This window comes from Jaculus jaculus, chromosome 8 (assembly GCF_020740685.1).
Source record: "Jaculus jaculus isolate mJacJac1 chromosome 8, mJacJac1.mat.Y.cur, whole genome shotgun sequence".
NCBI classification, from domain to species: domain Eukaryota; kingdom Metazoa; phylum Chordata; class Mammalia; order Rodentia; family Dipodidae; genus Jaculus; species Jaculus jaculus.
Window position 1 is genome coordinate 136,723,487 of NC_059109.1, and position 15,653 is coordinate 136,739,139.

At 51.0% G+C, this 15,653-nt stretch overlaps 1 protein-coding gene across 5 annotated transcripts in view; it reads left to right on the top strand.

Moving 5' to 3' along the window:
• Nucleotides 1-14,693, top strand: part of Stx16 (syntaxin 16) — a 32,707-nt gene extending 18,014 nt beyond the window's left edge. For 4 of the 5 annotated variants that reach the window (XM_045156042.1, XM_045156041.1, XM_045156043.1 and 1 more), the window contains 7 exons: nucleotides 507-614; nucleotides 1,028-1,168; nucleotides 2,399-2,564; nucleotides 3,614-3,705; nucleotides 4,146-4,289; nucleotides 9,964-10,044; nucleotides 11,990-14,693. In XM_045156042.1, the coding sequence (XP_045011977.1) occupies nucleotides 507-614; nucleotides 1,028-1,168; nucleotides 2,399-2,564; nucleotides 3,614-3,705; nucleotides 4,146-4,289; nucleotides 9,964-10,044; nucleotides 11,990-12,094 (837 nt within the window). In that variant the 3' untranslated portion in view covers nucleotides 12,095-14,693. Of the gene's footprint in view, nucleotides 1-268; nucleotides 385-506; nucleotides 615-1,027; nucleotides 1,169-2,398; nucleotides 2,565-3,613; nucleotides 3,706-4,145; nucleotides 4,290-9,963; nucleotides 10,045-11,989 lie in introns of all 5 variants that reach the window. The other variant, XM_045156045.1, reaches the window with a different exon arrangement.
• The last annotated feature ends 960 nt before the right edge of the window (nucleotides 14,694-15,653 follow it).

Below are 15,653 nucleotides of genomic sequence, written 5' to 3' on the forward strand. Positions count from 1 at the left end.
ACGCGCCTCCCATTTTTCTGGCCCTCGTGGGTAGCTCTTGCAGGCATTTAACATGTGGCCTCATAACTAGGATAACGGGACCAATACAGTCTGCAGAACAGGCCTGGCAGGTGTGTTTAACTTTGTGAGACTTCAGTTTTGTTTCCAGCTTGGATGAATCTGAGCACAATGCGTGCTGAGGTTCATGCCATTCTGTCATAGTCTGTTAGTTACTAAGAGGTCTTTCTTTTAAAGGACTTCTCTTGACTTTTTCATTACATTTCTATAGCCAGATCAAGTCAAAGTCATGTTCACAAGTATGTCCAAGGAAATTAAGAACTGGTGCATGAAAAGATAGGAAAACAGTTCCAAACCCTAGCGTGTCAAAGCAAGCTTATGATACAGGCAAGTGCGTTTACTCCTACTTTTCTCTGTGTGCTTAGGGAGGAAGCTTAAAGGAGAGCAGGTATACCCGCGTACAGACTTTAATCTCCTTTCCTTGTCCCTTCTCCCTCAACCCCCTGCAGCTCGCTGATGACCGCATGGCACTGGTGTCGGGCATCAGCTTGGACCCGGAAGCAGCCATCGGTGTGACAAAACGCTCACCTCCGAAATGGGTAGATGGAGTAGATGAGGCAAGTGAAGTGTTCGTTTTACCGTTTCTTTAGGGTGACAACCATGTATTATGATATCCCCATATGTAGGTTAATTTGGCTACACTTGAGGTGGTATCCTTGGATACAGCTAGGCTTTGGAGTTACTCATTTTATATACTATGAGAAAAAATTGTGAGTGTGTATGTGTTAATGATTTTGGCTTTAGTTTTAACATGAGTATGTATATTCATGTTGAATTATAGAAAGAAATTGGAAGACTATATAAGGAAGAGTGTGTTTTGTTTCTTTTTGGTAACGTGAGTTAAAAGTTGCTCATGTTGCCGGCAAGTTCACTGACGACCCAGCTTCTCCGCCAAGTGTGGCTGATGGCCTTGGAGGCAGACAAATGCCTGCCGGGACTGAGCGGAGCTCTGGTGACTTGATATGTTTAGATACAATATGACGTTGGTCGAATTAAACAGAAGATGAAAGAATTGGCCAGCCTTCATGACAAGCATCTGAACAGACCCACCCTAGACGACAGCAGTGAGGAGGAGCATGCCATTGAGATAACTACCCAGGAGATCACACAGGTGAGGACACAGGCTGGTCCTGGGGAAGTAAAAGGCCAACCTGGTCTTTCCTTTCCACCTCCAGAGCCACTGCATGTCACCCCTTTAAGCTAGCAGATGGTTTTCTGTAGCTTCGTGTCCCAGCCTCAAGTCCTTAGAGGGACTTTAAAAGGCCCAAAGTCTGCAGGGTACGGGCATGTGTTGTGATGGCTTTCTTGATGGTGTGGGGGTGCTCTTCAGTTTTCAGTACATACCACTGTGGATTGATTAAATAAAAATTAGACTTAGGATAGTAATGAACTCAACCATTTGATATTAAAATGTATAGCTTCTGGCTATAAGGATGGCTTAGTGAGCAACATGCTTCCCTGCAAAGCCAACGGACCTTGGTTCTATTCCCCAGTACCCGTGTAAGCCAGATGCACAAGGTGGCACGTGCATCTGGAGTTTGTTTGCAGCAGCTGGAGGTCCTAGCGATCTCTCTCTCTCTCTCTGCCAAATAAATAAATAAAAATACAGTATTTAAAAATGCATAGCTTCTGTTGTGTTACTAGTACTTTAAGAAGTTTACGTGAAACTACAGTTCTCATAATTGAAAGTGTCCTTGAAGACTGCTGAGTTGACTCATTTTTTATGGCTTTAACAATGATTTTATTTCAGCTCTCTGAAAATATAAAAAGGATGGGGAAGTTTAGAATAAAATCATAGATTCTTAGCATGTATTAGATCTCTCAAGGTCTATCTGGTGCGCAAATTTGATCAGTGTTCCATAATCAAGGTTGGATGACTTCTAGCCCCCAACAGGGTACCAGAGTGGACTGATTTTTAACTAGTGTGACTAGTGTTTAATAAAACTAGGTACTAATTACCCAAGGAAGTACTCAGTGTTTGTACCGTGGCCTGAACAGTGTGGCAGGATCACGCTTCCCACTCCGGTCCTCCGATTCCAGCCTTGTCCTCTGGACAGTGGGACAAGGAATGATACTAGGGCCTGCCTCACACTATGTGTGGGTAGTGTGTGAAAAGAAGGCTGGAGAGGAGTAGAAAGGAGTAAGAAGCTTGGCACGGTGTATGCAGGGCAGGGCAGGGCACACAGCAGGCACTGCCCATGGAAGCGGAACTTGAGTCAAGTCTTCTGTGTATGTGAAGCCTCCTCCTTGCTCTGCCCAGTCTTCATGGGCAGGTACCTTCCTTTTCACAGAGGCCTTGGCCAGGAGAGGGTTCTTGCCCTGAGCCAGGCCATTCTCTCAGCTCTTCCACAGGTGCCAGCGCGCTGTACAGGCCCTGCCCAGCCGGGCCCGCAGGGCCTGCTCTGAGCAGGAGGAGCGGCTGCTGCGCAATGTGGTAGCCTCCCTGGCGCAGGCCCTGCAGGAGCTGTCCACCAGCTTCCGGCACGCACAGTCCAGCTACCTGAAACGTGAGTGCTGCCGGCCCTGGTTAAGGGACTCTGAGTAAGAAATAACTACTTTATGTTTTCTTTGCTTCTTTTCTGCGACTGTTTCTCCATTTAGCCTCATCCCTTTCATTCTTAGCTTTTAGGTCCATTCACATCTTTTATAAGAAAAGGGAACCTTGGTGAGGAAAGAGGGCCCAGATGTGGAGGCAGGGCAAAGGCCCAAGGATAGTTCATTTCAGGCAGACAATGTCTCCCTGGCTGCTGGGAAACTGAAAATCAGCCTGGCACACTTAGGAAACCTGTCCCTTTCTAGAGGCCGCGGGCTGGGGAAATTGCCCAAAGGCTGACAAAAGCCAGTTCCCATCATGGAAAGTGACATATTTGCACAACAACTGGAGAGTTTGAGAGTCTGGAGAAGCCTTCCTCAGAGGTAGAAGCCTTCCTCAGAGGTGCCTCAGTCGCCTCTTCCTGCATCCCTAGTTCCCCAGCACACCTTTTTCCCCAACAACACAAGGAGAGCAGGTGACTACTCTCATCCCTCACCTGCAGCTGGAATGCAGGCAGCCAGTTTTCACGTCCCTCACCCTACAGCTGGGGCTTTTCTTTACTGACTCCCCAAGCCCTAGGTCTTTTCCTCTGGCAACTCACATATTCGAGTTTTAATTTTATTCTGAAATTTGATTAGGGCATTTGCAATGCTTGTAGAGATGCTCCAAGGGAGAAATTGATTTTTTGTTAATGTTCCGTAGCAACAGTTGGAGTAAATATTTCTGTTTCACTTGGGGACTCTCAGATGACTGTGTCACTGTTGTAGTGCATCGAATAAGTTGGGCGCATTCAGGGGGATGTGGTCCTGAGCAGCCCCGAGCACTTGGTGTTCTCATGTGCTAGAGGTGAGCTGCTTCGGAGCTGCCCAGGAGGCCCACCTTTGAAGTGCAGGAGTGGGCTGCCTGAGTTGTTTGGGGGCCCCCCATTGACCTGAGCTTTACTCTACATCACCTCTTCTTAATGGGGAGTGGGGGCCACGGTAGTTTACGGATTCAAGAAAAGTGAATTCCTCTCTGTGACAGGCATGAAGAACCGAGAGGAAAGGTCCCAGCACTTTTTTGACACATCAGCACCACTCATGGATGATGGAGATGACGCTACTCTGTACGATCGGGTATGTGGGGCACCACGCGTTTACCCTCCACACTGCTTCCTTCTGCTTGGGCTCCTGACCCCACAGTACAGATGGGGCTGTGCTGTTGATGTGTGTCCCTCAAGTGGTCTTGGCTGCAGCCAGAACAGCCACAGCCTCTGTCTCCAGTGGTCACAGGGTGGCCTCTGGAAAGGTAGCATGTGTGCCACTTTCTTGGGAAGAGTCCTGAGGCGCAGGGCTGTCCTGAGCCCCTGCCTGGCTGCCGCTCGGCTCCTCCATGTCCCTGCTCTGTCACTGTGCTGCTCTTCCTGCTGCTTTGGGGTCAGGAGGATTTTTTTCCTATGAGAGAAAAATAAGTGCTTATCTAGAGACCATTTCAGAATTCATGCTCCCTAAATGGCGTCTGCAGTCGTCCGCTGTGGCTGTCCTGACAGGGAGCATGTGCATTGCCCTTCCTGTAGGGTTTCACGAATGATCAGCTGGTCCTGGTGGAACAGAACACTCTGATGGTGGAGGAGAGGGAGCGAGAGATCCGCCAAATTGTGCAGTCCATTTCTGACCTCAATGAGATTTTCAGGGACTTGGGAGCCATGATTGTAGAGCAGGTATGTATGTGCTATTCTTCCTCATGAGTGCTTCCTGTGTGTGCCCCTCCTCTGACCTTGATCCTGCACTACTGCTGGGAAAATGTCTGAACCGGCGCTCTCCTCAGCGCTTGTGCTTCTGTTTGTGTGTAACCATATATGTAAATATGTGCACGTTCATAGGTGGTGCACACAGACTACTCTCTGTGACTATAAAATATTAAACTTTTTTCAGGTTAGGTAAAAGATCAGAGAGTTCAGAACTCCCTACACTGCCCTGGGTTAGAGACCTGGCTTATGTGCCCAGAAGATTCCCTTCTAGTTTAGACAGATTACTGTATAATAGCCATTGGAACCACTGGCTTTTAAGTAGAATTAAATTGTTGTTCACTGTTAAAATCTAATTAGGGCATTTTATTATCTTGCCATCAGGGATCTGGGTCCTGGTCCCCCTGAAACCCACTGCAGAATGGAGTGTTCAGACTCCACATTAATTACTGGGTGACTCGCCATCCCCTGGTGCAGCAGACTTTTAAAAGAGACTTGTCCTCTCTTGGTTCCTAGAACTTCAACAGTTGTAGAAATAATCCTGGAGACCATGGTGTCCATTTGGGATGGAAGCTTTCTGTGCTCTGTTCTGACCCATAGGAAGTCATACTTACCTTAGGAGATATGATAGGTCATTCACAGGCCTGGTCCTGGCCAGGCAGAGCCTGGTTGGCATTCTCTACCTACTTGAACTCAAGTATTTAAGCATCAGTAAAGGGGCCACCAAGGCTGGCACTTTGCTGCCCAGAGCTCATTTCCCCTAAAACAGGGGTTTAGCCCTGTGAGTTCAAGTACACATGTCTGTCTCAGTGTTAAACCCCAGGGAAAACTTCAGCTTACTAGTGGCCTTCTCAGGAGCTGGCACTGGAGCTTATTGCACAGAGCACAGTGCCTGACATTGCTAGAGGGAGGCACCACAGCACCCAGCCTTGACCTTGCTTAGGACATGCTTGGTTAAAACACATATTCCTGAGGAGGACTTGGTATCCTGGGTCTACAGTTCAGTCTCTCAGTTGTAATGGTCAGTCATCTGTAACTGTCCTCTGTCACTAGGGGCACGGTCCTCCATAGGATCCACTGTGATGTCCCTAGAATCCACCGTGATGTCCCTGTCCTCTGTCACTTAGGGCACGGTCCTTGATAGAATCCACCATGATGTCCCTGTCCTCTGTCACTCAGGGCACAGTCCTCCATAGGATCCACCGTGATGTCCCTGTCCTCTGTCACTCAGGGCACAGTCCTCCATAGAATCCACCATGATGTCCCTGTCCTCTGTCACTCAGGGCACGGTCCTCCATAGGATCCACCATGATGTCCCTGTCCTCTGTCATTCAGGGCACGGTCCTCCATAGGATCCACCATGATGTCCCTGTCCTCTGTCATTCAGGGCACGGTCCTCCACAGAATCCACCGTGATGTCCCTGTCCTCTGTCACTCAGGGCACGGTCCTCCATAGGATCCACCATGATGTCCCTGTCCTCTGTCACTCAGGACACAGTCCTCCATAGAATCCACCATGATGTCCCTGTCCTCTGTCATTCAGGGCACGGTCCTCCATAGGATCCACCATGATGTCCTTGTCCTCTGTCACTCAGGGCACGGTCCTCCATAGAATCCACCATGATGTCCCTGTCCTCTGTCATTCAGGGCACGGTCCTCCATAGAATCCACCATGATGTCCCTGTCCTCTGTCACTCAGGACACAGTCCTCCATAGAATCCACCATGATGTCCCTGTCCTCTGTCACTCAGGGCACAGTCCTCCATAGAATCCACCATGATGTCCCTGTCCTCTGTCATTCAGGGCACGGTCCTCCATAGGATCCACCATGATGTCCCTGTCCTCTGTCACTCAGGGCACAGTCCTCCATAGGATCCACCATGATGTCCCTGTCCTCTGTCACTCAGGGCACGGTCCTCCATAGGATCCACCATGATGTCCCTGTCCTCTGTCACTCAGGGCACGGTCCTCCATAGGATCCACCATGATGTCCCTGTCCTCTGTCACTCAGGGCACAGTCCTCCATAGGATCCACCATGATGTCCCTGTCCTCTGTCACTCAGGGCACAGTCCTCCATAGGATCCACCGTGATGTCCCTGTCCTCTGTCACTCAGGGCACGGTCCTCCATAGAATCCACCATGATGTCCCTGTCCTCTGTCACTCAGGGCACGGTCCTCCATAGGATCCACCATGATGTCCCTGTCCTCTGTCACTCAGGGCACAGTCCTCCATAGGATCCACCAAGATGTCCCTGTCCTCTGTCACTCAGGGCACGGTCCTCCATAGAATCCACCATGATGTCCCTGTCCTCTGTCACTCAGGGCACGGTCCTCCATAGAATCCACCATGATGTCCCTGTCCTCTGTCACTCAGGGCACGGTCCTCCATAGGATCCACCGTGATGTCCCTGTCCTCTGTCACTCAGGGCACGGTCCTCCATAGGATCCACCGTGATGTCCCTGTCCTCTGTCACTCAGGACACAGTCCTCCATAGAATCCACCATGATGTCCCTGTCCTCTGTCACTCAGGGCACGGTCCTCCATAGAATCCACCATGATGTCCCTGTCCTCTGTCACTCAGGGCACGGTCCTCCATAGAATCCACCATGATGTCCCTGTCCTCTTTCACTCAGGGCACGGTCTTCCATAGGATCCACCATGATGTCCCTGTCCTCTGTCACTCAGGGCACAGTCCTCCATAGAATCCACCATGATGTCCCTGTCCTCTGTCACTCAGGGCACAGTCCTCCATAGAATCCACCGTGATGTCCCTGTCCTCTGTCACTCAGGGCACGGTCCTCCATAGAATCCACCATGATGTCCCTGTCCTCTTTCACTCAGGGCACGGTCCTCCATAGGATCCACCATGATGTCCCTGTCCTCTGTCACTCAGGGCACGGTCCTCCATAGAATCCACCATGATGTCCCTGTCCTCTGTCACTCAGGGCACGGTCCTCCATAGGATCCACCATGATGTCCCTGTCCTCTGTCATTCAGGGCATGGTCCTCCATAGGATCCACCATGATGTCCCTGTCCTCTGTCACTCAGGGCACGGTCCTCCATAGAATCCACCATGATGTCCCTGTCCTCTGTCACTCAGGGCACGGTCCTCCATAGAATCCACCGTGATGTCCCTGTCCTCTGTCACTCAGGGCACGGTCCTCCATAGAATCCACCGTGATGTCCCTGTCCTCTGTCACTCAGGGCACGGTCCTAGAATCCACCGTGATGTCCCTGTCCTCTGTCACTCAGGGCACAGTCCTCCATAGGATCCACCGTGATGTCCCTGTCCTCTGTCACTCAGGGCACAGTCATCCATAGGATCCACCGTGATGTCCCTGTCCTCTGTCACTCAGGGCACAGTCCTCCATAGGATCCACCATGATGTCCCTGTCCTCTGTCACTCAGGGCACGGTCCTCCACAGAATCCACCATGATGTCCCTGTCCTCTGTCACTCAGGGCACGGTCCTCGATAGAATCCACCGTGATGTCCCTGTCCTCTGTCACTCAGGGCACGGTCCTCCACAGAATCCACCATGATGTCCCTGTCCTCTGTCACTCAGAGCACAGTCATCCATAGGATCCACCGTGATGTCCCTGTCCTCTGTCACTCAGGGCACGGTCCTCCATAGGATCCACCGTGATGTCCCTGTCCTCTGTCACTCAGGGCACGGTCCTCCATAGAATCCACCATGATGTCCCTGTCCTCTGTCACTCAGGGCACGGTCCTCCACAGAATCCACCATGATGTCCCTGTCCTCTGTCACTCAGGGCACGGTCCTCCACAGAATCCACCATGATGTCCCTGTCCTCTGTCACTCAGGGCACGGTCCTCCACAGAATCCACCATGATGTCCCTGTCCTCTGTCACTCAGGGCACGGTCCTCCATAGAATCCACCATGATGTCCCTGTCCTCTGTCACTCAGGGCACGGTCCTCCATAGGATCCACCGTGATGTCCCTGTCCTCTGTCACTCAGGGCACGGTCCTCGATAGGATCCACCATGATGTCCCTGTCCTCTGTCACTCAGGGCACGGTCCTCCATAGAATCCACCATGATGTCCCTGTCCTCTGTCACTCAGGGCACGGTCCTCCATAGGATCCACCGTGATGTCCCTGTCCTCTGTCACTCAGGGCACGGTCCTCCATAGAATCCACCGTGATGTCCCTGTCCTCTGTCACTCAGGGCACAGTCCTCCATAGAATCCACCATGATGTCCCTGTCCTCTGTCACTCAGGGCACGGTCCTCCATAGAATCCACTGTGATGTCCCTGTCCTCTGTCACTCAGGGCACAGTCCTCCACAGAATCCACCGTGATGTCCCTGTCCTCTGTCACTCAGGGCACAGTCATCCATAGGATCCACCGTGATGTCCCTGTCCTCTGTCACTCAGGGCACAGTCCTCCATAGAATCCACCATGATGTCCCTGTCCTCTGTCACTCAGGGCACGGTCCTCCATAGAATCCACCATGATGTCCCTGTCCTCTGTCACTCAGGGCACAGTCCTCCATAGAATCCACCATGATGTCCCTGTCCTCTGTCACTCAGGGCACGGTCCTCCATAGAATCCACCATGATGTCCCTGTCCTCTGTCACTCAGGGCACAGTCCTCCATAGAATCCACCGTGATGTCCCTGTCCTCTGTCACTCAGGGCACGGTCCTCCATAGGATCCACCGTGATGTCCCTGTCCTCTGTCACTCAGGGCACGGTCCTCCATAGGATCCACCATGATGTCCCTGTCCTCTGTCACTCAGGGCACGGTCCTCCATAGGATCCACCATGATGTCCCTGTCCTCTGTCACTCAGGGCACAGTCCTCCATAGGATCCACCGTGATGTCCCTGTCCTCTGTCACTCAGGGCACAGTCCTCCATAGAATCCACCATGATGTCCCTGTCCTCTGTCACTCAGGGCACGGTCCTCCATAGGATCCACCGTGATGTCCCTGTCCTCTGTCACTCAGGGCACAGTCCTCCATAGAATCCACCATGATGTCCCTGTCCTCTGTCACTCAGGGCACGGTCCTCCACAGAATCCACCATGATGTCCCTGTCCTCTGTCACTCAGGGCACAGTCCTCCATAGAATCCACCATGATGTCCCTGTCCTCTGTCACTCAGGGCACGGTCCTCCATAGGATCCACCGTGATGTCCCTGTCCTCTGTCACTCAGGGCACGGTCCTCCATAGGATCCACCATGATGTCCCTGTCCTCTGTCACTCAGGGCACGGTCCTCCATAGGATCCACCGTGATGTCCCTGTCCTCTGTCACTCAGGGCACAGTCCTCCATAGAATCCACCGTGATGTCCCTGTCCTCTGTCACTCAGGGCACGGTCCTCCATAGGATCCACCATGATGTCCCTGTCCTCTGTCACTCAGGGCACAGTCCTCCATAGAATCCACCGTGATGTCCCTGTCCTCTGTCACTCAGGGCACGGTCCTCCATAGAATCCACCATGATGTCCCTGTCCTCTGTCACTCAGGGCACAGTCCTCCATAGAATCCACCATGATGTCCCTGTCCTCTGTCACTCAGGGCACGGTCCTCCATAGGATCCACCATGATGTCCCTGTCCTCTGTCACTCAGGGCACGGTCCTCCATAGGATCCTCTGTAATGTCCCTGTCCTCTGTCACTCAGGGCACGGTCCTCGATAGAATCGACTATAATGTTGAACAATCCTGTGTCAAGACTGAAGATGGCCTTAAACAGCTTCACAAGGTAATAACATTTTTCAGTGCTTGAGAATTTTAGAAACTATTAGCAAATTTCAAGGACTGCTACGAGCATCTCTTTCATCATACTTCCTTCAGCATTGGAGTGACGGTGGAGTGAGGTGGACAAGCACACGTCATTCCAGACTGAGCTGTTCCTCCGCCTCCATGTGTCCCTCCTGTGTGTAGTAGCCAGAGTCCTCGTTCTTTGTTCATCCTTGAGTCTTGTTGGGGAGCTCAACTGAATGGGCCCCTGTGCAGGGTGTATTGAGAGGCTGGCTGGCTGTCACTGCTGCCCAGGGCCTTCCGTGTTGGGATGCACTTCTGGCAACTTGCTGGTGGAGTACTTTTGGCAAGGATGAAAATTTAATTTTCGCTGTATTTGCCCCAGCAAAACTATGCCACCTTGAGAGAAGTTAGTGAGAGTGGAGGTGCTCCACTCTTGTAATACGGGGCCTGGTGCAGGATGTTTTCAGGATATTAATTAATTAATTTCTTTTGAAAAATAAAGCGCTGTAAATTGTACTAAATCCTGTCATTAATTATGAGAAACACTTGCCTGAGCTGCTGAGCACATGGATAGAATTGGGAATGTATTTCCTTAAAAAAAAAATGTAATAAGCTGGGCGTGGCAGTGCACACCTTTAATCCCAGTACTCCGAAGAGGAAGGTAGAGGTGGGAGGATTGCTGTGAGTTCAAGACCCCCTGAGACTACGAATTCCAGGTCAGCCTGAGCTTGACAGATGAAGGAAACTGTCCACCACCTTGTCACTGAGACCAGTGGTACTTGTAGCCATAGAGGAAGTGTTTTCCCATCTCCTCCCATATCAGAGATGGCCTTGCCTCAGGTGCTCTGACTGGGATCCTTCACTGTTGTCCCTGTACTGTTGCCTCATGGTATGGGCTCTTCATGGGGAGAGAAGTCTTGCTTGGGGTATCTAACTTGGTTGCTAAGACCTGTGTATTACAAATGGAACTAACCAGGTTTCTCACATGTAATACTTGGGCTTTGATCCACGACTAATGGTGTGTTGGGTTTGGAGTTTGTTCAGTAAACCCAGTGCAACATGTCCTAGTGGGAGCAGAGATGTTTCTGGAGATTCTACCAGTCAGCTGAGCATCCCCCATTGTCCTGCCTTGGCCTCCCTGGTTATTGGTACTCATGAGGAAGGGAGCTGCCTTCTCTTGCCCATACCATCCTTGACAGGCGGCCCTCTGAAGGTGGTGAGCCTTGGGAGTTGCTCCTGCTGGTCACCTCCCAGCTCCCTGTCCTGTTGCCCTGTGGACGGATGGGCTTCTCCTGAGGAAAGTCAGAACATCACGGGGGTAGAGAAGACTGGGGTTCTTGCAGTCTCCTGGGCACATTGTCTCTCCAGCTTAGACGCTGTCACAAGCTACTGTCCTCCAGTTCCCTTTCCTCAGGATTTTGTGTCTGAATGTTGCCTTTTCGGGACACTGAACGGTGGAATATGTAGCGCTTGTAAGGTGTGGGGTGGGTGAGGAGGTGGGGCTTTCCGAGCTCTCCTGATGTGCCATCAGCACTGGGCATGTACTTCAGGTGGGTGCTGCACCCCACGTTCACAGGCACTGTGCCTGGGTCTGTCAGAGGGTAAGGCATTTTGTTCTGGGTTTAAGAGAGATAGTAGAGGGTCTCCCAGGCCGTCAGCCAGTGTCTCCTCCTCCACTGGGAGGTCAGTGGTGTTTGTTCCAGACACAGGACTCTTCCTGGGGAGTTCAGGAAGGGGAAGGCCCAGCCTAATTTGGATGTATCTTGGCCTTGGTCTTCACAGTCCAAGCAGCAGCAGGGTTACAGAGCTCTGCACACCCTGGTTGATTGCCACGGAGGCCTGGCCTGTACAGTCAGCAGCCCCTGTGCACAAAGGCCGGAGCTGCCCTGCAGACCGGGAGCGTGCGGGGAGCTCCCGGGGACTGACTGTGTCTCCTCTCGTAGGCTGAGCAGCACCACAAGAAGAACCGGAAGATGCTCGTCATCTTGACACTGTTCGTCCTGATCGTCATCCTCGTCGTCGTCCTCGTTGCTGTGAAGTCTCGCTAGTGGCCGGGGTCTCGCGCTCGCTGTCCTGCAGATGCCCTGGGGTGCAGGGCTTGCCACCACAGCACATCTTCATCTGGGTGCCTCCAGGCTGCTGCCCTGTGGCGCAGGCTGGGCCTGTGTACTTCCATCATTGCCAGAGTTGAAAGGCCTTGACTCTGGCAGGATGGAGATGGGCTCTGTGACCAGCTGTAATACAGTATAGACATATAAACATATATTTTTAGAATGTAAAGACGTTGAACGTTGACAGGCGCTGCTGAGCTGCTCAGTGTGCGTGTGTGCGTGTGTGTGTGTGTGTGTGTGTGTGTGTGCGCGCGCGTGTATGCTGTTGTATTTTTAGCAATCATTTCTGAGCAGCATGTTAAAATAATTTTTGGATTTTAAACCATCTGGTTTTTAAAAATCTTGGTACCAAAAACTAAAGAGTAGAGGTATAAATGCCTCTTCGTCTTTGTCTATGTTTTCCAGTTGAAGACAAACCTAGAAGTCCTTCAAGCATTGCAGACCCATTGCCCATTACCTTAATTCAGTGTGTCCATCACTGTCAACAGTCAGGGTAATGGTGGGAGCAGTAAGACCCATCGTCGCTGTTAATTCACACACTTGGATGGGTTGATTAAAACAGCTTCCTAAGTTAGTCTTAAAGAAGAGAAGTCCTCACCCAGGCGTGCACCGTGGCTCTACTGTGGACCGCATGGTGACTAAGCAAGCACCTGCACTGGACAGTTGGTGATGGAACCAGCCTCACAGTGAAAGAAGGCTTGACGGTGTTATGAATGTCACAGGTGCAGCCAGTGGGTCCCGCTGGCCGTCCCCAGCCACCCTCACTCCGTTACTCACGTCCTAACCATAGAGCGGCCTGTCTAAACCAGACAGCGTTTAATGAGCTGTGAATTTACACAGAGGCCATTTTAAATGGTCACCTCATTTAGGGTTGGTGGGTCTCCAATTATTAACCAAACATGACTCCACAAAGTCAAATATTCCACCAGGATTTGATTTATTGGTGCCTCATTCACCACTTAGCCATGCCTGGAAAGTAGGCAGATTCCCTGAGGCTTGTGAGAGTCTTGACCAAGAAGTATCATGAGTGTGTGTGTGTGTATGTGTGTGTGTGTGTGATCACCTTCACCTGTCTTATTGACTGCACCTGAACTGGGGTGATGTGCATGGATGGGGACCCAACCCTGTAGGCAGGCATTTATGTCTCATCTGCCCATGTCTTAATTGACACCAGTATAATTTTGCGTGGTCTTCGTATAATTTCCCATGGCTTTTTTAGCATTTCTGCTTCTCTAGAAATGTTTAAGGAAATCACAGTCCTGTTCAGTGTGTGACATTTTGGTATAAATGCCTCTGAAGAGCTGACTGGGAAGTGAGTTTCTAGAAACTTATACTCAGAGCCAGTGATGAAAGTCACTCAGACAAACCATGGGCTTGACATCCCAGCCTGTCCCTTCCCATGTCATTTTCATTCTGGACAGTCTCTAGGCTCTCACTAGCATGGGACAGTAGAAGGGTGAGGATCCAAACCAACAGTGTGCCTGGTGGACATTGGCATGAAGGGTTTGGAAGGAATTGGTGCCTCTCCCTCACCTCTGAAGTGGGGCTCTCCAGCCCTCCATAATCCCAGCTGGGTTTAGAGCAGCTGCTCCTCGGTGGACCTGTATCAGAGCCATCCTCCGAGGCTGTGTTGAGTAATGGTTTAGGCCTTGAAGAAAAGTGACCCTTTAAGAAAGGGTCACTAGTTGTTTATATTTATTTCCCACGATAGGGTTTTGGGGTTGGTTTCCCCCCAACCCATCTAGGTGGCCTAAGGAATCTAACCAGAAGTTATTATAAGGACCTGTGGGGAGGGGGAGTGTCCCCCTGTGCCTGAAGACTGCAGTGCTGGCCAGTCCCCAGCTCCAGCCCCTCACTGCTGTCCAGAGGCAGAGCTGATGGGCTGGCCCCAGAGCTGGTGCCCTAAATGATTGGGGCTCTTGACCACTGTGTTTTTCCACTGGGTCTGCCTCTGGGGAAGATGCAGAGCATTTGAGGATGCGAGAGAGAGAGAGCACTTCTGTCGTGGTACCTCAGGGTAGCTCCTTCCATCCGGAAGAGAAGGACCTCCCGCCTGCTGACAGCTGTCTGTGTGCTCATCTTGCCCTTTGGTCTCTCTGCCGGAACCACCTCCTTCCACTGTCCTGGGTGGTGAGACCCAAATGTTTACCGTCCATCCTCCAGAGCTCCAGATCATTCCCGAGGCTGTAGCTGAAGTCGTCTGTCCTATTCGCACTGGGGGCGGGTGCTGGCTGGCCATGCTGTTGAAGCAGCGTGTCTCTAATTTAACTGATGTTCCGCTTTCTCTGCTAATTGAGAGAGCATTATTTATTTGTTTGACACGAGTGCGTGCAGTGTTTTATCCCAGCTAATGGCTTCTTAAAGGTAATAAAACCCTTCAACCTAATTGGTCAGATAAGACTTTTTTTCTTGTATGCTTAAATAAAGCAATTAGTGAAGAGCTTCTATCCAAAATGACTTTTTTTGTCCTGTTTTGAAAACTAATTTACTGTTACTGGAAAACTTTTTGTAAAATAAAGTAATCGTGCAGATTAAAGAGCATCCTGTCACCCTAGTGTTCACGTAGCGATGGGGTCGCGTCTTCTTGAAATGTGTCGTGCTGGGGAAGGGCCTAGCTGGGTTGGGAGCTTGAGGGCCATGACTATTTATTTTGTGCCTGAGGCCTTTGCCTCAGTGTCTGGAAGTCGATTTGTCTGTCTAATGGATGCCTACAGATGGACCATTCTACTTGCTATTCAGCACACAAGAAGACACTTATGTCTAGAAGGCAGGTCACTGTTTCTCTTTATGAAAATGTGCTTTTCTCAGCCATGCTGGCAGGAAGGAGGGCAGAGGAGAAACCACTGGAAGCTTCAAGGCCAGCTAACCTGGCTCAAGGTCCTTGCTCAAAAGGAGGTGGAAGGCTAGGGCTGGCTCCCGAAAGCTGTCCTCTGACCTGCACGGGTGCGCCATGGCACACGCGTGCCCAGACTCTCACATGTGAGCGTACGCCCCACGCTACAACGTGACGCGCTTTATGTACGTACCAGGTCCCGTACAAGTGGTGTGCCAACAATAATTCTCACAAGGGTTCCAGGACACCTGCTCCTATAAACATGTAGCGGTTAGTCATCACACGGCTCTGAAGGGACAGTTTGGCAGTTGAACTTAGCAGTGTCTCCTCCAAGGCCAGAACCTTTTGTCAGAGTGTTGACTTATTGCACACGCACACCTGTAGGGGAGGTGGCCTTCGAGTCATGACAAGAGCTTATGTTTTTCTTTAAAAACCAGTCTGGGAGAGGTGACCTGTCAGGTGGGTAGCTGGTGGTCAGTCTGGAGTATGCCTGGTGCTCCTGCTATTACCCTCAGTTTGCTGAACCACAGAGAACATTCTTCTGCCGTGCCCTCCAGTCTGTTCCCCCCTGTGCTCCTTGGCCGTTGGCTCTTTGCAGGGTACAAACATCATTCATATAAGAAGTATTTAGACGACAGTAGTAACATGAAAAGCTCTTCCTAC